Raw genomic sequence first — 23,110 nt, 5'->3', positions numbered from 1 at the left:
ACTTGTGATTTTCAGCTCCATGAGAGAGAAGGCATTCACCTTCCTTTCTTCTGTCCCCATCAGAAAACCCTTCTTAGATATTTTCAAGTTCTAAGGGGATCTCCGTGAAAGCAATGGCAGACTATCGTTTCACTCCTTTTTTCCTGCGTTACCTGTGCAGACGCCATACCACGGCAAGCATGGAGCCCACTCAGCTGACAATCACTATAAGTCTCCTGCTGGCAGACGTGGGACTGCATTGCTACACAGCAGCAGCTCATTGCCTTTTGGCAGCAGATGGTGCTTTATGATTGGTAGCTGTCGTCATTTCCTGGGTGCTCTTTAACCGACCTCTGTGTGGTCAGTCAGGGGCACCTGGGCTGACATGGGAGTAACTCAGCTTGGTCATTCCCATCTTCTGCCGAGCACCCAGGATATGACGATGGCTAGAAGTCGTAATGCAGCATCTGATGCCACTCCAAATATGTAAAAGAGAGATGGAGTGGATCAAAACAAGAAATAGACCCAATTTTGTTTTGTATTCATTTGCTTTCTCCCTCCCTCCGTTAAATCAACAGCCGGCTAAACCCAGGATTTTGAGTTTGATCCTTGAGAGGGCCATTCTGTGTGACAGTTGTTTGTGTTTCTCCTTGATGCAAAGCCACCCACTTTGTGGACTTTAATTCCCTGTAAGCCATGTTGTCAAAGCAAACAATCGTTTCGTGCCTTTTTTCAGCCCAGACGCCATAGAACTGGGATCATAGAGCCTGCTCAGATCACCACAGCATTATGAGTATTGTAATCACCACGCGCATTATCCTGGAGTATATGCAGAACCTGCCAAAGCAAAACCAGGCAAGGAGGCGACGGCAGCACGGTGATGTGTGATGAGGACATAGACATGGACATAGACTTCTCACAAAGTATGGGCCCCAGCAACGTGCATATCATGGTGTTAATGGGGCAGGTTCATGCTGTGGAACGCAGCCTCTGGGCCTGGGAAACAAGCACAGACTAGTGGGACCGCATAGTATTGCAGGTCTGGGATGATTCCCAGTGGCTGCAAAACTTTTGCATGCGTAAGGGCCCTTTCATGGAACTTTGACTTGCTTTCCCCTGTCCTGAAGCGCCAGAATACCAAGATGAGAGCATCTCTCACAGTTGAGAAGCGAGTGGCGATAGCCCTGTGGAAGCTTGCAACACCAGACAGCTAATAGTCAGTCAGGCATCAGTTTGGAGTGGGCAAATCTACTGTGGGGTCTGGTGTGATCCAAGTAGCCAATGCAATCAAAGAGCTGCTGATATCAAGGGTAGTGACTTTGGTAAATGTGCAGGTCATAGCGGATGGCTTTGCTGCAGTGAGATTCCCTAACTGTGGTGGGGCGATAGACAGAACCCATATCCCTATCTTGGTACTGGAGCACCAAGCCAGCGAGCACATAAACCGCAAGGGGTACTTTTCAGTGCTGCTGCAAGCACTGGTGGATCACAAGGGACGTTTCACCAACATCAACGTGGGATGGCCAGGAAAGGTACATGATGTTCGCATCTTCAGGAACTCTGGTCTGTTTCAAAAGCTGCAGGAAGGGACTTTCTTTCCATACCAGAAAATAACTGTTGGGGATTTGAAATGCCTATAGTTACCCTTGGGGAGCCAGCCTACCCCTTAATGCCATGGCTCATGAAGCCACACACAGAGAGTCTGGGCAGTAGTCAGGAGCTGTTCAAGTATAGGGTGAGTAAGTGCAGAATGGTGGTAGAATGGGCATTTGGACGTTTACTGACTCGAATAGACCTCAGTGAAACCAATATTCCCATTGTTATTACTGCTTGCTGTGCGCTCCACAATATCTGAGAGAGTAAGGGGGAGATGTTTATGGCAGAGTGCCAGGTTGAGGCAAATCTCCTGGCCGCTGATTACGTGCAGCCAGACACCAGGTCAGTTAGAGTACAGGAGGGCGTGGTGCACATCAGAGAAGCTTTGAAAACCAGTTTCATGACGGGCTAGGCTACAGTGTGAAAGTTCTGTTTGTTTCTCCTTGATGACGCCCCACCCTTGGTTCACTCTACTTCCATGTAAACTAGCTACCTTCCCCTCCCTCCTTCGATCACCCCTTGCAGAGGCAATAAAGTAATTGTTGCTTCACATTCATCCTTTCTTTATTAATTCATCACACAAATAGGGGGATAGCTGCCAAGCTATCCCAGGAGGGGTGAGAGATGAGGGAAGCACTGATTGGGGTTGGGGAGGACGGAAAGACAAGGCCACACTGCAGTTCAAAACTTATTGAAGGCCAGCCTTCCGTTGCTTGGGCAATCCTTTGGGGTGGAGTGGCTGGGTGGCCCGAGGCCCCACCACTGTGTTCTTGAGCGTATGGGTGAGGAGGCAATGGAACTTGGGGAGGAGGGAAGTTGGTTACACAGGGGCTGTAGTGGCGGTCTGGGCTCATGCTACCTTTCCTACAGCTCAGTCATACACTGGAGCATATGAGTTTGATCTTCCAGTAGCCTGAGCATCGATTCTTGCCTTCTGTCAGCAAGCTGAAACCATCTATAATCTTCAGCCCACCACCTCTTCTCACGTTCATATTGTGCGTTCTTGCACTCTGACATTGTCGGCCTCCATGCATTCTGCTGTGCTCTTTCAGTGTGGGGGGACAGCAGGAGCTCAGAGAACATTTCATCCTGAGTGCGTTTTTTTTTTTTTTTGCCTTCTAATCTTCACTAGCCTCTGCAAAGGAGAAACATTTGTAGCTGGTGGAGGAAAAGGGAGAGTGGTAGTTTTAAAAAGACACATTTTAGAGAAAAATGAGTACGCTCTTTCACATTAAACCTTGCTGTTCACATTACACAGCACATATGCTTTCGTTACCAGGTCACATTTTGCCTCTTGTACTGAGGGCCTGCTGGTTTGGTATGAGAGATCACTCATGCTTCACCCCTTCCCCCACTGCATGGCTAAGAGCAGGGAACATTTCTGTTCAGCCACAGCTGAGCAGGAATGGGCACCTCTGAATGTCCCCTTAATAAAAGCACCTTATTTCAACCAGGTGACCATGAATTATATCACTCTCCTGAGGATAACACAGAGAAATAAAAAACGGATGTTGTTTGAATGCCAGCAAACACCAGGACCATACGCTGCCATGCTTTGTTATGCAATAATTCCTGACTACGTGCTACTGGCCTGGCGTGGTAAAGTGTCTTACCATGGCGGACGGAATAAGGCCACGCTCCCCATAAACCTTTTGAAAAGGCTTTGGGAGTAGATCCAGGAGAGCTCTATGGAAATGTCCATGGAGGATTTCCACTCCATCCCCATACACGTTAATAGACTTTTCCAGTAGCTGTACTGGCTGTGAATACTAGAGCAAATTAATCATTAAACACACTTGCTTTTAAAACATATGTAATATTTACAAAGGTACACTCACCAGAGGTCCCTTCTCTACCTTCAGGGTCTGGGAGCATGCCTTGGGTGGGTTCAGGGGTTACTGGCTCCAGGTCCAGGTTAAAAAACATATCTTGGCTGTTGGGGAAACTGCTTTCTCCACTTTCTTGCTGTGAGCTATCTTCAATCTCTTCTTCATCATCTTCATCATCCCCCAAACCCTCTTCCCTGTTGTGTGGTTCTCCATTGACGGAGTCAAAGCACAGGGTTGGGGTAGTGGTGGCTGCACCCCGTAGCATGGCATGCAGCTCATCATAGAAGCGGCATGTTTGGGGCTCTGATCCAGAGCGGCAATTTGCCTCTCTAGTTTTTACATAGGCTTGCCTTAGCTCCTTAATTTTCACGCGACACTGCTGTGCGTCCCTGTTATGGCCTCCGTCCTTCATGCCCTTTGAGACTTTTTCTAATGTTTTGACATTTCATTTACTGGAACAGAGTTCAGCTAGCACAGATTCGTCTCCCCATATGGCGAGCAGATCCCATACCTTCCATTCGGTCCTGGAGCTCTTTTGCAATCCTGGAACTCCATCATGGTCATCTCTGCTGATGAAATCTGCACTCACCTGCTCTTTGCCATGCTGGCCAAACAGGAAATGAGATTCAAAAGTTCACAGGCCTTTTCCTGTCTACCTGGCCAGTGCATCTGAGTTGAGAGCGCTGTCCAGAGTGCTCACAATGGAGCACTTTGGGATCGCTCTCAGAGGCCAATACCATTGAATTGCATCCTCGCTACCCAAATTTGACCCGGCAAGGCAGATTTCAGCGCTGATCCCCTCGTCGGAGGTGGAGTAAAGAAATGTATATAAAGAGCCCTTTAAGTCGAAAAAAAGGGCTTCATTGTGTGGATGGGTCCAGGCTTAAATCGATATAATGCTGATAAATTTGACCTAAAATCGTAGTGTAGACCAGGTCTCCGATTGTAGTGGGAGGAAAATAATTATTCTGTTATTTGTAAATTGCATTTCTGTGAGAGGCTCTCTTGATCTGAAATGGCATGCCCAGCTTCCAGTGATGAATGCGTCTTCTGTCATGCGTGTAGTAGAGAAAGTTATAGTTAACTTTTGCAGTAGTAGATTGTTACCCTTAGGAAGGGACACCAAATGCCATGTAGGGGAAAGATCTAGCTACATCTCTGGGGGGGGGGGGGAACACTCAAGAATGCTCCTTACAAGTAAGGGGAAAACTTTGAGTACAGTGCTAAATTTTGTAGCAGGCAGAATTTCACGTGATGGAGTGGCCTGTGGAAACGCAATATTTGTATTAGCTGGGTTTCAGCTAATAAAAATCTCCTAGGATAATTGGAGAGCACAAAATTCATCCTTTGCCTGTCTTTTTGGTGTCAGACTTCTGTCCCTGAAGAATAGCTTCCGTAGTATAAAACTTTGAATGTAAAGACTGAAACTGCGTATTATATTTTTTTCCTTTAAAGGTAAAGAAAGTTGTGTGGGTGTGCCTCTGCAGTCAGCATGCAGTGATAATGATTTGTTTGGCATTTGTAGCAGTATTGGAAATAGTCAAAAGGTGCTACTGTAGATGGTTTTGCTTAATAGATTATAAGACATCCTTGTGGGGGAGGGAGGTGGAGATGTTTGTCAGCTGTGATGTAATTCTTTTTAGATTCGGAGCAGATCACTCATAAAGCCTGCTCTTGTCTCTAAGAATCACTTTGTTAGGTGCCATTGGCTACAGGTTATATGCATGCAAGCACACAAAACATTGTCATGCTAGAATTGTCAAATAGATTAGGCTGACATTCTTCTAATAAAGATTAGTGAAATGTATTTGCTATGCTTAAGGACATTACTGGATTTACTCATTTTGCCTGTAAACATCATTTTATTTAGAATTTTGTAGCAACATGTCACTCAATACAGAAGACACTGTGTGGCTCCCTGAAGCCTATATAGCATATTAATTCTCAAGGAAATTTAGTCTGAACACTGTCGAAGTGTGCGGTGATAATAAGTTGCGCTTAAAACAGTTTGTTCAGTCTTGTTCACCTTTTTATGGAATTATTCAGAATTTTTTGAAGTTACGTTTGCATCCTTTAAATCTGTCTATTTTCCCAGCCTACTCAGTGAAAACTGTGAAGGTTTAAGTTGGAGTCCTTATCAAAACCAAACAAGCAGTATTGAGTCCCTGCAGGCACATGTTCAACTGGAAATATTGCTAGTCTTCTGGCTCTCTGAGAGGAAGATACAATGTACATAATACAAATTAAACACATAAAGAATAGGCTTTAAAATTGGCTTGCTTGAGAGCCTGCAGGGATCTCTCCTGATTTGCCTCTTAGCAATATCATCTTCCTGTCTCTACTTATGCGACCTGTGTACGTTTGTATGTTCAAATCTTGCCTCCTAGGGTACATGTACACTTAAAGCAGTGTGCAGAGTATAGACATTGCATGCCCACCCTAGAACTGGTATAAATAGTGTAGACCATGGTGCATGGCTTAGATGAGAAGTATTATCTGAACCCCCACATTTTTAGGGCTGTCAGGTTAGTTTTCTGCCTGACTGCCAAGTTGAAAAGGGCCCGTGGTGGTGCTGACCGGGCTGTTAAAAGTCCGGTCAGCGGCATGGCAGGGGCTAAGGCTAAGGGCTAAGGCTCCTTGCCTGTCTTAGCTCCATGCAGCTCCCAGAAGCATCTGCCCGGTTCTTGTGGCCTGTAGGTGCCTGGGCAGCCAGGGAGGCTCCACAGTTCCCCCTCCTGAGTGGTGGCTTCACAGCTCCCATTGGCCAGGAACTGCTGTCAATGGGAGCTGAAGGGGTGATGCCTGTGTGTGGGAGTGTTGCACGTGGAGCCTCCCTGGCTGCCCCATGCTCCTAGGGACCTCAGGGATCTGGCAGCCACTTCCTGGGAGCCCAGTAATTGCTGCTGGGACCCCGCACCTGCTCCTACCCTCCCAACCCCCTGCCCTAGCCCGGAGTCCCTTCCCACACTGTAAACCCCTCATTTCTGACCCATCTGGATCCTGCACCCCATCCCTCTGCCCTAGCCTGGAGTCCTCTCCTGCACCATGACCCCTCATTTCTGGCTCTACCTGGAGCCCTCAGCCCAGATCCCATAACCCTTGCACCCCAACCCCCTGCCCCAGCCCAGAGCCCTCTCCCACATCCTGAACCTCTCATTTCTGGCCCCACATTGACCCTGCACCCTCAGCCCAGAGTTCATACCCCTCACCATCCGGCACTCTCATCCTCTTCCTCAGCCCAGTGAAAGTGAGTGAAGGTGGGGGAGAGCGATCAACGTAGGAAGGGGGTAGGGTGACCAGACGTCCCGGTAAAATATTTGGGTGGTTGTCCTAAGATCAGTTGGGACTCAATTTGTTCTGATATTTCGCTCCACCAGCAGCACTGTGTGAGTGAGGGCGGGGCCTTGGAGAAGAGGCGGGGCTTCTGGGAAAGGGCAGGGCAGGGGTGTTTGGTTTTGTGCCATTAGAAGTTGGCAACCCTACACATTTATACTCTACCCAACTCTCTATGTGCCCAAGCAGTGCTTTCCACATCTACACTGCTGTTTTTAGCTGTGTAGTGTCCCATTGCTGGAGACTTTTACTGCTGTGTGTAGCTACACACAGCAGTAAAAAAGTGTGGATGCAGCCTGCCTTTCACTATCATATGTAGCTACACATGTAGTGCTGTACTCTGCATGCAGCTGTAAGTGTAGACATAGCCCTAATATGTAAAATGTTCCCTCATATCGCACTTCCTTGTAGTATATTCCAAAGAACTCTAGAAAACTGTCCACCTTAAGACTAGCTAGTGCACAGGTTCTGAGCCTTGGTTAAAATTCTACTCCAGGAGATTCAGCCACACAGCTTCCCTCAAAAATAAGATGATAGCTAAATCACCTGGACTGCTTTGAAAAATCTCAGCTGAATACCTCTAAAAATTAATAAACTTGGGTTTGATAATTTGATGTAGCTTTCATATGTACAAATGAAAACCATTCTATTATTCCTTATTGGTTCTTTTAGCCTCAACTACATACTGGTCAATTATCTGATGGAAAGAAAATATGCATAAAATGACACCTTTCCCATATGTTAAATTGGAAAATGACATGTATGCCACTTTTTCTGAAAGTTTGAAGGCATTCTGAAATACATAGGGTTTATCTACTTAAGACTTAAGTGTAAAATCGGATACCATTTATTTTTCAGTCTTTTGAAATAAGCAAATAACTGTGCATACTTAACAGATGACATTAATATTAATCAGTTCTTTAAATACTGATTGATTTTTTTTCTCTAAGATATGAGAGTACCAGTACATCAGATTTCTGGATTTTCTGCCTTTAGTTCAGGTTTTCATGTTTACTAGTAAGAAAAATAGGCAACCACCAACAGGACTATCATTCAGTAATGGTCTAAATGAGTAGTATAATTTTACAGTGGTTCTGAAGCTTTCCCTGAATAGTAGGAGTCCAGAACCACCTAGATTATTGTCACCTACTTTCTGTTGCAGAGACTGTTTTCTATGTTTATATAATACCTGGCATACTGAATTCCCCAGGAAACAATAATGAGGTGAGGAAGAGGAGGACATGGAGACTCTTTATGGATGTGACATGTAGAATGGCTGTGAGATAAAACACACACACACACACTTTATATCTATATATATTATTATATGTGTGTGTGTGTGTGTGTGTGTGTGTGTGTGTGTGTGTGTGTGTTTCTATAGCAAAAGTTTTTAATGTATTTGTTTTGTTTTAGGCTTATGGTATGTCTGCTTTGCCTCTAAACTTGATAAAAGGAACTAGAAGTCCTACTTATGAACGTTTGGAGAACACTGAAGATATTGAAGAAGTAGAACAACGTATACTAAGGATTAAATCAAAGGTTTGGTGTTTGTTACATAACATTTCAAACTTTTCCATTTATAGTGTTCCTGTTGCTCAGCATTTCCTTATGGTATAATGTTTAGATCACTGCTCATTTTTACAATGTCAGACTGACAGAAGTTAATATTCTCTCTTCTTCCAAAGTTAGGTGTTCTCAGTTTCTCCTCCAGATGATGGATTCCTTCCACATGTTGGGACTTGAGTCAAAAATACTCAGTACAATAGCAGAAAATGGACTGTGCACTAGCAAATGCATCTATTTTTGTTCACTGGGGGGTACCTAACAAAAATGACTTGACAGTGTGTGTTGTAAATGCTGAAAAAATAAATCAGATTTTGTTGATCTCAGAACAAAATAAATATTGTAAAACAATGAAAAGGATAAACTAAATTAAATACTTCTTATTGCAAAGGACTCTATTTAGATTGAAAGAGCTGTCACTTAATTTATAGATTTGTGGTTGCACTCATTAGTCACATTCATCTAATCAATGTGTATCCTGGATGTGGTGCTGTAAAACTTTTTGTGGGGTAACAGAACTCGCTAATCCTCTCTTCATCACTCTGTCTCTAAAAGAGGCTATATTTGTAAAGTGGCATTTACTGTGAATCCATATTCCTTGGTATTTAGTGATAAGCAGGATTTTGCCTCCTGTTTTTCTTAATTGCAAGTTTTAGTTATTCCCCATTATATTTTACATGAAAGTGTTAAGTAGAAAGTGATTTCAGCAATGAGAATATTTCAAAATGAAAATTTTTGGCAGCAGATAGGTATGTGACGCTTGGTCTTGTGTGCAGATTTGATTTTTATTTTTATATTTTTGTAAGGCCAGATTCTTGTGGAGTAGAGTTCACATCTCAGTTGACACTGTTGTTGGCAATCTCAGAAGAAAGACAAATGATTCAATGGGCCTGGAAGTTGAACCACCTTTCTCCCCTATAGGTGGTCCTTCCAGGTCAGAGTTGAGGCATGTTGGTGGAACAGTTTAGGGTAGCTCAATCTCTTAGCCATTAAAAGCACTACATTTACTGAATCCTTCTTAAGAGACTTCTAGTTTTAAATTTCTTAGCAGAAAATTATAATTAAAATTGTGTAAAAATTATTAGAGCTGCAGCAAACCTGAGAGAGCCCCATAATCACAATGTTTAAGGATTCCTTTATTTAAAAAAGAAGAGAAGAAAAATCCCTGAATGGAGAAATGCATTTTTTAATTGTTTTGTATCCAAAATGTTATAGTGACAAATTGAATCCTTGAGAATGTTTGCCTTAAATAACCTATAATTGTAGTAAGAGACAGCTTATCGATGTTAAAATCAGCTTGTTGATTGGTTCATATGTTACCTAATACTTTCTGGTGATTTATTGCTTATAGTATTCATACAACTCATTACTGTGTATTCGCAAATTAAAAATTGTATATTTAGCTTGCGTAGCTCCGACAGTGTATAAAATACACTTAAAAGATTTATTAAAATACTTATGCCCAGCATTTTGAAGGTCAAAGGAGTTAAATGTTCTTGAGAATTTGTCAGATATAGAAATCTCCAAATATGGATTTGACTGTTAGAAGTTGATGAACTCAACTAGTTAAGGGGACAATTCTGATCTTTGTGTTTTTGGAAATTTTTATGCTGAGTGTCCTTTCAAGGGTGCTGCTCTGGAATGTACTTGAAAAGATGTGAAATATAGCTGACCTGGAATTGACTGGAAGAAAAAATGGAGAGCTGAAAAGAAAGTATTAAAAATAGAAATGGGCTAAAATGAAATTAGTCTCTTACAAACTGGATTTACAGTCTTGTATGCAATTCTGACTTCATAGAGCTGCCAGAGCTTGTTATACAGATGTTAAATTTTATTCTTTCTTTCTTACATTTTTTCACAAACTGTTCCATTATTTTCACATCTCCATTTTGATTAGCAGTGCAAAGATGGTCGGCCTTTACCAACAAGGGACAGACGAAACCTACAGCAACTTGAAGAGAGGCTAAGGATACTTCGAAGGAGAGAGAGACATCTGGAATTTATTGAGAAAAGCTGCTGGACAAAATTCCGTGGAGCCATGCGACCTCTACAAGTAAAAAAGCAAAACTGGGTCTCTCATTTTATGCCTGCTTCACTGTAGAATAACTATTTTTGACTTTTTTTTGTTCTTTGCCATTTAGCACTTTCACATGAACTATTTTATTAAGTAGTCTGGTGGTAATACATTTTTTTGTTTTTGTTTTCCTCAAATTTAACATCTTAAAACACTATAAAATGACTTGAAGCTTCTTGTGTGGCTATTACTGCCTCTCAAGTTGTATGAAGCAGTAGCCTGTTACTTTTAATCTGTAGATTGCTTCCTTGAAAGATGCATAGGATGTCGCATATGTATCTACCAAAAATATAGCTTATGTCCCTTTTTATTGGGTAAATGTGCTTTCATATCTCTTTGAGGGCATCCCAATATAGAAGCTAGTAGCTTCTGTACTTAGTTTTGTGTAACCACAAATGTTTTCTTGTGCACTATAAGAACAGTCTTATAATTTATGTTGGTCAGTGCGAAATCAAGAAACTGTTAACACTTTGAACTATTACCAAGTCAGCACTAGATTATTTAAGTAATAATATGAACTAGTTGTGGGCATGAGGTCTGATTTGCATGTATATAAGCAGCTTTGTGGCCAACTAATTCAGCTTCCTCTATGGTATGTTTAGTGTATGTTTCTCTCTCTCTCATGATGAGGGTTGTAAATACTTAGGTATGTACGCTATACCACCTAATGTGTTTCAAAAACCTGTTGAAATTAATCTTTTGACTCTTACATTAGTTAATATGAAGAAAGCATCATTAGTGTTTTTGTTCAAGCATAAAGACCTGATAAATATGGATTCTACAGCATATTAGAAACCTCCCAGATTAAGAGTTTCAGGTGTCACTGTCCTGGAAAGAGGAAATGGTCCTTACAACAAGATGCTTCTTAGCATCATAAGCCATAGTAAGGAAGAAAAGAACTGAGTCATTGCATCCATGTTCCAGTTTTCTATGCCTTTTCTTTTTGGACACATGGAATCCATGTCTCATCTTTCCAGCTTCTAATTCTCTCTTCCCTTAGGCCTGAAGACAGGGGAAAAAAAGCAGAAGTTAGGACAAAGGAGCTCACTAGCCCCATTATGTGCACTACCTCTATCAATCTTCTGGGGCAAGATCTGCAGGGAGTATGCCCTGGAGCCTGCCTGCTTGATCATAGATGCTGACTGTGTTCCATGTTGGCCCTCCTTTGAGGAAAAAGGGGGTGCAGCTTTGTCTCTCTTGTCTTCAGCTGCCAGCTTTAGCTCTGAGGGATTTGTGATTCCTTGTTGGCAGCTGCTACTCCATCTAATTCTCTTTTCCCAGATCTTAGTGGTCTGTCTTCTGTCCTGAGTGCCCCACACTTTAGTTCCTGGTCTGATTCTGTGAATCTGTCTGCCTGGTTGTGGAGAGTGGGATCCCCAAATTGGTAGCCATGGTCTTTCCCACTGGTATGAATTAGCTTTGCTTCCATGTATGCAGTTTTATGGAGAGTGAGGAAAGGATTTCTGTTGGAGCATTAAGTAGGCTGGGTGTGCTGCCTTTCCCTGTTCGGGTATTTGAGCTTGTCCTAGCTAGAGCTTTCCCCCCAGGAGCCCTCTGATTGCATAGCAGTGTTCATAGCAGCTTTTGGACCAGACCTTTTTATTCTGTTCTACACAGCCTTCTTTCTTAACTCTCTAGAGCTGCTTTTCCTTTCCTGTCTGCTGCCATCTCTCCAGAGCCTTCCATTTAGCACCTAAACGTTCTCTGTGCTCTAATGCTGCCTTCTCTAGCTTTGGATATCAAGACTGCTGCCTGTCCTTGAGTTTAGGATTTAGCCACAGCTGAAACCCTGGATTGAGAGACATGGACCTTGCTCTATCAGATTCTAGAGTCTTGTGAGGGCTTGAAATTCTTAGCATCCTTATGAGTGAGAATCCTTATCCTATGACTCTCTGCTCTGTATTGTGAAATGGGAGGGGTGCTCTCCTAGCTCTCTAATTTTTTGGTCCCTAACGGTAGCAGTGGTAGCAAGCAAATCAAGAAATATGCTGTTTATTGTGCAATTTGTAGTATCCCTAACCGCTGGCCTTGGAAACTGCAGAGATGCTGGCTGTTGCTAGGAGCTGCTACCCACATCAGAGCCCAGCTACCCAGTTCGCAATGTACTGGTGTGGGTGGGCTGCAGTTCCCAGCATGCCCTGAATGAGGGAGGGAGCCTGTGGGCCGCAGCCCCACAGTGAGTGGAGTGCCAAGTCCGCTGGGGCTGGAGGCCCTGCAGCTCTCTGCACTTCGGCTGCCAGGCCTGATTCTTATCTGCCTGGGGGCAGGAGCAGGCCCAGGAGACCTGGCTGCGTTGGCTCTCAAAAAGGGTGAGGAAAGGCAGGGTCACAGCGCCTCCCCCGTGGGACAGTAACAAAGCTGAGTGGAGCCTGTGGCTGGGCTTTGGAGGGAGGGTGTGCCCTGCACCTGGGTTCTGCAAGGAGGGGATGTGGGTGTCTGGGTTGGGTGGTCCCATACAGCCTCCTTCAGAAACCCCCAAAATGCCCCCTTCAGCTCCCCCATTCTCCCCCAGGCAGTGTCCTCTATTTGGGAGCTTGAAATATGGTAACCTGAAGGGGACAGGGTGAAAAAAATTGACTAAAAGGGCAGAGTTTTCCCCCAAGATGTGCCCAGCTGGCATGTGTGACATATCCAGACTGAGGCACCCAATGAAAGGATAACAAAGAAACAGGAACTGGGTTGTCATAGGAGTTTCTTTAATCTCAGCTCCTGGGGGGAAAACTTTTTAATGTCAGACATACTCTACAAGTATTTTGAAATAAAATATGAAATAATTGAAACTGGTGTGATTATATTGTGTGTTTTTGACAAATAAAATGTGCAGAATTTTAAAATTTTTGGCACAGAATTCCCCCAGGAGTAATCATTATGAGGATACTGACTTGCCTTCTCCAATATAAAATCCTCCCTCACCCTTAAGCTTGTATCAGACTGGAGATATTAAGAGTCATAGAAAGCTAAGAAGGTTTATGGTCACAAGGTCAAAAATAAGAGTGAATTTAGCTAATGTAATTTGTTAGAACTCTCAACAAACTGAAGAAACATACCTATTTTATTGTTGGAGCCTTTTTTTAATGCTAGGGGAGGGGGAGGCTCTGACCCTGGTAAGTAACCATTCTGTTTTGCTTTTTCTTTCTTCTAAGAAGTTTTTTTTTTAAAGATTAAGCATAATTTGATATTATGAAGGTATCCTATCAGGGAAAATAGTTTAAAGCATGAGTGGGTTCCTTTTTGTTTGGATTATTTGTAAAAGCTGGAGGCTCTAGAATAACATTTGTTTTCATTCACAATACAAAATAAGATGTTAGTTTCACAGTAGTTATTTTCACAGAATAACATTTATTCTATATTAAATACTTGATTTGTATTTACAGTATACAATATACATATCTTAAGCATTTGTTGAAATTTTATCTTATAAAACCACTAATAGTTTCACTGGCGATAGTGTGATGTGATTAATTTCAGTACTGTCTAATGAGCACAGTTCAGAAATTGCTCCAATATTTATTTTCCTCAGTGTAAAATACTAGATATGTATTGTTAATGGATTTTCAGGCTCAGTTTTTCACCAAAATAAGAGCACAGCCGGTCTAGGATGTTATCTAACATTCTGGGGTCTCTTGAGAGAGGTTTAGCAAATAGACAGTCATTTCCTCCCAAAGGTCTCAGGAGCACAAACAAAGTTAATAGTCCCTTTAATTCAGGGTGAGAACACAACAGTTCTGTCTTCAGAACAGGGAAGATAGTTTGCCTTTTTCTTGTGGTAAATTACTATTCCCATTCCTCAGGACAGGAGAAATGTTTCCCAGAAGAACTTTAGTATCTTGTCTTGTGCCAGTATGTACTCCTTGGCTACTTCCATTTATTTCCTGCTCAGGTGAGAGTGTAGAACTGGATGAATGAAATTTTTTTTAATTGTTCACTTTATTAATGTAACTTCATAAGTAAAGTTTTATGAATAAAACAACGTTTGTTCATAAAACCGGTTACCCCAAAAACTAGCTAATTGACAATGAAGATGCTTGTTAAAAGCCATAGCTGTTCAGTCAGCTGCCTTTAAGTTTCACTATCAGTCCAATTCCTGCTTAAATCACTGAGACTTGCACTGTTTCAGTATTGTAACTTCTCTTCATTTATTACACTTGCCTACATTCTGTTCACTGGGTTTTTTACCCATGAAAGCTTATGCCCAAATAAATCTTAGTCTTTAAGGTGTCACTGGACTCTTAGTTTGTGTCCACAAAAACAACAAACATGGCTACCCCCAATTGTTGTCTTTAAAGTGTTTCTTTTGGCCTCCGTCTCTTTTCTCCTTTGGTGAGATGGGCGTACAGTGGTTGTTTGGTAAGTGTTCATCCGTCATGGAATGTGTGCACACTACTGGACAACATCACGGCAGACAGACCAGAGAGAAGAACAGCACGTGTCACCAGAGAGCTCGCACACTACAACATTGACATTGCAGCCCTTAGCGAAACTCACCTTGCTAATGAAGGACAACTGTCCAAGTCAGGCGGAGTCTGTTGAACCCGATTGATCACTCACCTGGAGCAGGGCTTATTGCCAGAATCACAGTGCGGTTTCCGCAAGGGACGTGGGACTATTGACGTGATCTTTGCTGCGCATCAGCTACAGTAGAAATGTCAAGAGCAGAATCGTGAACTCTACACAACTTTTGTGGACCTCACGAAAGCGTTCGACTCTGTCAGTCGCCAGGGTCTGTGGAGTATCATAGATTATTAGTGTTGGAAGAATCATGTCGAAATTCGGCTGTCCAGACAGATTCATACGAATGGTATATGAGTTTCATCATGGTATGATGGCTTGTGCCCTGGATGATGGTGAAACATCTGAGGCCTTCCCAGTCACCAACGGCGTCAAGCAAGGGTGTGTTTTAGCACCCACTTTATTCAGCATGATATTCTCTGCCACTTTGACTGATGCCTTTCAACACTGCACTGAAGGAGTAGGCCTGAAGTACAGAACTGACGGGAAACTATTCAGTCTGAGGCAACTGCGTGCCATCACCGAAGTGAAGGAAACTGTACTTTGAGACTTTCTCTTTGCCAATGATTGTGCTCTGAATGCTAGTACAGAGCCGGAAATGCAGGCCAGTGTGGACAAGTTTTCATCTGCATGCAACAACTTCGGTCTCACCATTAACATCAAGAAGACTGAGGTCATGCACCAGCCAGCTCCCCACGCTCAGTACTCAGAACCGTCCATCACTGTAAATGGACAGAGACTTCAGGCAGTGGACCACTGCATGTACCTGGGCAGTACCCTTTCCCGAGCAGTGTCAATCGATGATGAAGTAAACTGCAGAATTGCTAAAGCGAGCTCTGCATTTGGCTGGTTGCGCTCCAACGTTTGGGAACGTCAAGGGATCAGCCTACCAATGAAGCTCAAGGTCTACCGAGCAGTGGTGCTTCCAACTCTGCTATATGCCTGCGAGATGTGAACTGTCTGTCAGAGTCATGCACAAAGGCTCAGTCACTTCCACATATCCTCTCTGCGAAAGCTTCTAAAAATCAGATGGCAGGACAAAGTGCTCGATGCTGAAGTCCTTATCAGAGCCAGTCTGCCGTCAGTTCACACACTGCTGATGAGAGCCCAGACCAGATGGGCTGGACATGTCGTGAGAATGTCAGACGAGCGCATTCCTAAACAGCTCTTCTACGGAGAACTTGCCCAGGGAAAGCGCTCCCATGGAGGACAAAAGAAGAGGTTCAAGGACACGCTGAAGACCTCGCTGAAGTGCCTCGATCAACATCGCCACATGGGAAACCCTCTCACTGAACTGTCCAGCATGGTGCAGCCTCATTTACACAGGCGAGGTGTACTGCTGAGGCTGAAAGAAAGCGTGAGCTGCGCAAGTCCAGAGCTGCCTGCACATCATAGACAGTGCCATCACGTCTGCCCGATGTGTGACGGGACGTTGCACGCCCAAATCGGACTGATCAGTCATCTTTGGACACACAGAGCCCAGTCATCGAACGAATGAGTTGTTGAGGTCTTCATCAACAACAATGGACGAACATCATCATCATCATCATCATCATCATCATCATCATCATCATCAGGCATTCACCCACAGTGCCCGCTCCACCTTAGCTGATGCTGGATAATCAAGGCCTCAACACTGAAGATGTTGGCCTCTGTGAGGACACTGACAGTAGTGTGGCAATCTTCCCACTCTGTTGAGGATCTTCCAAAGAAAGAGCTGGTGCTCGCATTCCAGGTTTTTCAGATGTTTTCTATAGGTCACCCAAGTCTCACAGCTGTAGAAGAGAGTTGGAATTAACACTGATCTATAAACTAAAAGTCTGTGTGTTCTAATGTCTTGATTCTCGAACACCTGGTGAAACAATTTGCCGAAAGGCAAAGCTGGCACAGCGGCTTCTGTGCTGAATCTTGACGTCTGTGTCTGTCCTCTGAGAGATGGCTGCCAAGATAGGCAAAGTATTCTACATTTTCCATTTCTTCTCTTTCAGTGTAAATCTTCCTTGCTGGGTCTGATGATTGACCGAGAGCTGGCTGGTGGAGAACTTCTGCTTTACCAATGTTCAGAGTTAGCACTAGGCTTTTGTTAGCTTCAGAACAGCAATTAAGGGCTGTTTATATATACTCCTCTTGTGCTGTAGTTGCACACTCATCTGCTTACTAGAATTTGGTTATTGTTACCAATATTACTTTAGTTCTGGCATGGAGACTGGAAAGGTTGAAGAGGTTGCCATCAGTCCAGTATTGGATGTGATACAGTCTTGGGATAACGTTTTCATAGCGCCTGAGAAAAGAGTGGGTGCCAGTACACAAACCTTGTTTTATGCCAGTTTGAATGTCAAAGGGCTTGAAGTACAGCCACTGTGCAGGGAGGAGGCAGTCATTTGGTCATGGAGGAGTCTTACAATGGTGATAAATTTGCTTCAGCAGCCAAACTTTGACATGATTTTCCACAGAGCTTCATGGTTGACAGTCGAAGGCTTTGGTCAGAGTGATAAAGGCTATATACAGCTCCTGGTGGGGCTCTTGACACCTGGTGGTGGTGGTAGTGGTAACGTTTTTCCTGGGATCTCCCTGGCTGCAAAAAACAGGTCAGTGGTGCCACATGATGTTCTGAAGCCACTGTGGGAATACTTCCTCTGCAAGAGGGGGAAAACAGTGATTCAGTAAGATTCTAGCAAGAATCTTCCCAGCAATGGAGAGGGGGGCAATTCCTTGATGGTTGCCACAGTCATCTCTATCTCCCTGTTTGAAAACGATGACAATGTTAGCATTACGTAAGTCAGTGGGAATTTCTTTGGTGCCCCAGACTTTGAGAAGCAGCAAATGAAGCTTGTTAGTGTTTCTCCCCCCACTTTCAGTACTTCAGCTGGTATGCCATCAGGACCTGGTGCTTTATTGTTCTTCATTTGTTTAATTGGTTTGAAGACCACCTCAGGTGTTAGTGGGGTTGCAGTAGTTTCCCAGATTGGGTACTGAGGGATGGAGTTGATGGTGTTTTCAGATGCAGTCAATTCTCAATTTAGAAGCTTTTGGTAGTGTTCGCTCCAGAGCTTTTTGATGGATTCATTATCTTCAGATCTCAGCAGTGTGAGGCCATGTGAGCTTGATCCGTACAGAGTCTTTTTGTCTCAAAATAACCTCTGCAATCATTTCTGTCAGTGAATGCTTGGATTTCTTTTGCTTTATCCTCCCACCATTTGTTTTTGAGTTCTCGGATCCTCCTTTGAGCTGATAGAAAGAGCGCTGCTTCTGACTGGATAGTGGCTGGTTTTGCCAGTCGCAGAAGGCTTTTTTCTCTTCAGACCCAAAAGGGCTGTGATCTCAGTATTGTTGTCATCACACCAGTCCTGATGACAATGGGTAGCAAGGCCGGAAGATTCCTTACAAGCCTCATGGATGGTCTGTTTTAGGTCTTTCCAGTCATATTCTACACTTGTGTTGTCATTTCCAGGTATGCATGTGGTCAGTTTTTCATTGAGGAGTGTTTGGAGCACTGAGAATTGAACTCTTTGGATGTTGTATTGCTGTCTGTGTGATTTGATTGCTTTCTATGTTTTGGTGCAATCCTGGTGAATATGACTGACCTCATCAAGCAGTGGTCAGTCCAGCAATCATCAGCTCCTCTCACAACATGGGTGATTTGGACATCTCTTAGAGCCTGTGTTCCTAGAATGACATAGTCTTAAGAGGTGCCATTGTTTTGAAAGGGGGTTGTTGCCAAGTTGTTTTGTATTTATTGCTTTGTCTGAAGATTGTGTTTGATTGCAAGGTTGTGTTTGCTTATTTGCCAAGTAGAAAGATGCCATTGGAATTGGTCTTGCCCACTCCTTCCTTCCCAATAGTGCTACTCCATACGTTAGAATCTTGGCCAACTTTTGCGTTTAAGTCCCCTGAGAGGATGATGATGATTATTATTTTTTAATAGATGCCAGAATTTTATTAAGGTCCATGTAGAAGGATTCTTTCTGCTCTTTTTCAGCGTCAAGTGTTGGTGCATGTGCGATGATGATGGCAAATGACTCATGGACCAGTTGGATGCAGGGGGTTATAAGGCATTCATTGATGCAGATGGGGAGCTCAGTTAGGTGGTTGACTAGAAGGCTCTTGATTGCAAAGCCAACACAGTGTATTTGCCTGTCACTTGCTGGTTTTGCTTTCCAGAAGAAAGCGTAAACACCACCCTCTTCCCTCAAGTGGTTTTCATCTGCACTTCTTGTCTTGTTGAGAGCAGCAATGTCAATGTTGTACCTTAAGAGTTCTCAGGCAACAATTGCTGTTTTGTGTTTTGGGTCTTGCAGTTTTTGAGTTGTCTAGTAGGGTATGGACATTCCAAGTTGCAAGAAACATTTTTGCTTTTTCAACCTTATGGGGAGTGATCCCTCTGGACAGTTATCCAGTCAGGTGTGATGAGAGAGCCTATGTTTGGGACAACTTTCCTAGCCCCTTCCCTATATGAAGTGAGCAGAGGGGTTCCTAAAAAGGCTTGTTAAGTCATGACTGCTGCTGCCAAAAATGCACCCCATCCCAATCCAGGGGCACATGACAACCATTTTGTGGTCACCACCAGCATGTGGGTCTGTGACTAGGGACTCCTGGTGATCACTTCACCTGTCCTGTCGTTACTCGCCCATTGTTGCAGGACTTCTTATCCCCACCTCCACCCAAAAGTTCTTTCTGTGAAAGAACTCTGTGCATGAATAGTTTAGCGTGGGGAAGCCATTGTGTACCAACAGGTGCAAGTCTTGGCAGAAGAGGCACCTGTGTCTGGTGGCAAGGAGGTCCGAGATAACCAGGGATTTCTTCTCCACTGCAGCCTTCATCCACTTCTGCAGCCATTGAGAGGTGATCCTGCTTTATCCGACTGCTCTGCCATTCAGGTCTTATACTGGGTTGTGTTGTGTTGGGCTACACTTTGGTACCTAGTCTTCAACTTTTCTGCCATGGGTGACCTTATCAGGAGCACAGGACTCCCGATGGCATCACTCTTAGGGTCTTAAGTATACGCAAGCTTCTCCATCACGTCAGGGTGGCATGCCCAAGACTGCTAGAGGATCAGAATAGTCCTATGCAAGATGATCCCTAGCATTTGAATTTGTTGCCTGCACGGCGCTTCTACTATAGCTCTTGTTAACTGCAGAAGATCACATCTAGGAGCTGAACTCTACCTTCTGTGAAAAAACCCTGCACACCATTAGATTATCAGGTGGTCTGACTTAGTTCCTGCAAGTCTGTAAGGAAAAGAAGGGGGTGTGGGTGGGAGCCTGTAAGTAACTTAGGTCATACATTAAAATCACTTTAAGAAAATTCATTCTAAAAATAGTTTAATCTTCATGTAGGTTTGTTACTTTCAGATAAAATGGGCAAAAAAAAATTTTCTATAGAACATAAGTATACTTTATTTTTCACAAGTGCATGGTTTTGACTGTCTTACTGTGAAAGTTCTTTATTTTCAACTTAAACGCTCTTCCAACAAGAGGAAAGTTGTACTACTACTAGGATTCAGTTGTGGGTGAGGCTGAATGTGGTAAACATTGTTAGTACAAAACTCCAAATCCTTAGAATTTAACGTTTCAGTGACTTCCATAGAAATTCTTGGATTCAATAATTTCTTCTAAACATTGCTACAATGGTATATTTATTTTTACTTTGAAAAGTTAAATACAGGTCAAGATGAGGCATACAAAACCATGATATACAAGAAATCACTTGGAAGCATTATTTCTGTAACGAAGCAGTAGGATCAAACTGTCTCTCAAAGATGGGAAGGTGGATGGAGAAGTTACCCTGTTAAGTCATTTAACTTGTAATTTAACATTATATTAACGTAGGTAACAGGCTGCGTGAGACAAATGCTTTCAGATAGTGATCCATGTTGTAAAAAGCCATTGGCTGAAACCCCACTTAATCGACACTTTTACTCTTGGAGGTAGAGTGTGGTTTGGCACCTGGAGATTAATCCAATTTATTTGCTGTTTTTTAAGAATATATATTGGGGAAAGCCATGATGTGGATTGAATGAAAGGATCCTTCCCAGAGAGTGTTACCTAGTCAACAGGTCTGTCTTAGAGGAGAACCTAAATTAGCTAGCTAGAGCCTTTATCAGAGAAATAGACTAGTGTAATGGAAAATGCACAACACAGAGCAAAGTTTTGGTTATTTTTAGTTCCTGATAGCATATTTCTCTTTATGCCCAATTTCAGTTTTATGCTAGGCTCTATTGATGGTAATTACTATATAGTCTCAGCTTTTTAGGTATGTAACAATGACATACAGTATGCCCATGACTACAATATGCCCATGATTTAAGTTTGTATTTAGGACTTTGAGAAATCAGCTTTCAGTAGAACTATAAAATTATGTGAAGTATCAAAGGGGTAGCCGTGTTAGTCTGGATCTGTAAAAGCAGAAGAGAGTCCTGTGGCACCTTTATAGACCAACAGATATTTTGGAGCGTGAGCTTTCGTGGGTGAATACCCACTTCGTCAGATGCATGTACAAAATTCTGAAACTGACTGTTGAAAAAACATTCCCACTTAAAAAAATTAAACCAGTTTTTCTACCGGTGGTGTTAACACTATAAATTATTAAAGAACAAAAGAATCTTAATCAATTTATTGTTTACTTTTTTTTCATTTTCTCTGAGCTCCCACAAATGAAAAGCAAGGAAGTTTTATTTCAAGTTCTCAAGACTTTGGGTTGCAGGCACTGCAGGGGAATGGTTTTTTTTTGTTAAAGTTGTATTTTATTTTTTTCAAATACTTAAGGAAAACTTTATTGATCTAAGGTTTGGTAAAAGCTTGTCTATACCAAATTTTGAATTTTGGGATGAATTTTGGGACAGATTCCTTCTAAACTGTAGCTCAAATTTAATGCTGCTTATATCTTTTTCTGTTGTGAAGTGTTCTGGGACTCTGTATGACTAGTTACTTTTTTTCTTTTGCTACTGTTATTTATGCCATTTCGTGACTGAGATTAGACTTTTGCATTCTCTCTCTACACAGGGCTACTACCCCTTAAGATAATTCAGAGACATAGGCAGTCACACTGTGTAACAGCCATTTGTAGAGAAGTGCTTCATAGAAAATATGCTGTCCCAGTATCCTTGGTACCTGAAAATTACTTCTTCCATGCCATGAAAGACGATGACAATTACAGTGATTGGAGATGCTTGAACCATTAGTTTCAGTATTTGAAAGGTTTCCAATTATAGGGCTGTTCATTTTACTGATACATTGTGACATGACTCTAGATAGTAAAGTCAATTTGTATAAAAAAAATTTAAAAAATATTTAAGTGCCAATGATTCATATAGTAGTTGTAATCCAAAATAAATGCATTTTATAGTTTATAGCTTTGTGTAATGTTTCTCTGATTAGTATAACTGTGCATGAAAACCCTTGAAAGCTAAATCTTTCTGTAATTGCTTTTATAGCAGTCGTAATTCTAAAGTCTTCTGTGTATTTGTATACTATTTTTAATATCTGTAATCAAAATGTTTTACATAAGGGTATCTCAATATAGAATGTAGCCATTTCAGAGGTTTTCAGAGCACCACTATTCACAGGCTGAAGCAGTTACAAGATGTAGAAAACTGTAGTTCTGCTGTCACTAGATGTCGGGAGGAGGAGGGGGAAGAAATTTCAGAACAGGTTTATAATTCTTAATAGTACAGCAGAAACACAGTGACCAACATGTTCAGGCAAAGTTTTTCATTAATTAGTATTATCTGTCCTAATAGTGAAACCTACTAAAATGTCTGGTTGAGAAACACACCTGATTTAAAGAAACATACTCTTTTTCTATGGAGATCTTCTCTTTATATTTCACTTGCATTCATTCAGATATTGGACATATATGTCACTAGTTGCTGTATAAATGGGATTATTCCTGCATTTGAAAAACATCCTGATATTTTCCTGTGTGTTAATAAGTTTGAAGGTCTAATGGTAGCTTCCAAATTTAGACCTTGCTCAGCTTCAGTAGCTCTGGAGAACAATTGCACAGTTAACAGTGAAGCAATATCTCCATACCACTGATCAAATTGTAAGTGCCTGTACTGGTTAAATATTTGAAGACTTTACCAGTGAACAGTAGTGAGAACTATTTTAAGTTTCTTGTATACTCTCAGACCCCATCTGAGGGGAGAGGGAGCAGGAAAATTACTGTACTACCCAGATGCCCCAACCTGGATCAAGGTCTCATTGTGCAGGATGCTGCACAAACATAT

General features: G+C 42.5%; 1 protein-coding gene across 4 annotated transcripts in view; it reads left to right on the top strand.

Annotated features, from left to right (window-relative positions):
• Window positions 1-23,110, top strand: part of LMBRD1 (LMBR1 domain containing 1) — a 240,092-nt gene that overhangs the window by 131,122 nt on the left and 85,860 nt on the right. For 3 of the 4 annotated variants that reach the window (XM_030555680.1, XM_030555679.1, XM_030555677.1), the window contains exons 8-9: window positions 8,151-8,276; window positions 10,198-10,353. In XM_030555680.1, coding sequence (XP_030411540.1) covers window positions 8,151-8,276; window positions 10,198-10,353 — 282 coding nt within the window. The remainder of the gene's footprint in view (window positions 1-8,150; window positions 8,277-10,197; window positions 10,354-23,110) is intronic. The other variant, XM_030555678.1, reaches the window with a different exon arrangement.

Source organism: Gopherus evgoodei, chromosome 3 (assembly GCF_007399415.2).
Source record: "Gopherus evgoodei ecotype Sinaloan lineage chromosome 3, rGopEvg1_v1.p, whole genome shotgun sequence".
Classification (NCBI taxonomy): Eukaryota; Metazoa; Chordata; order Testudines; family Testudinidae; genus Gopherus; species Gopherus evgoodei.
This window is presented reverse-complemented; position numbering and strand designations above follow the sequence as displayed.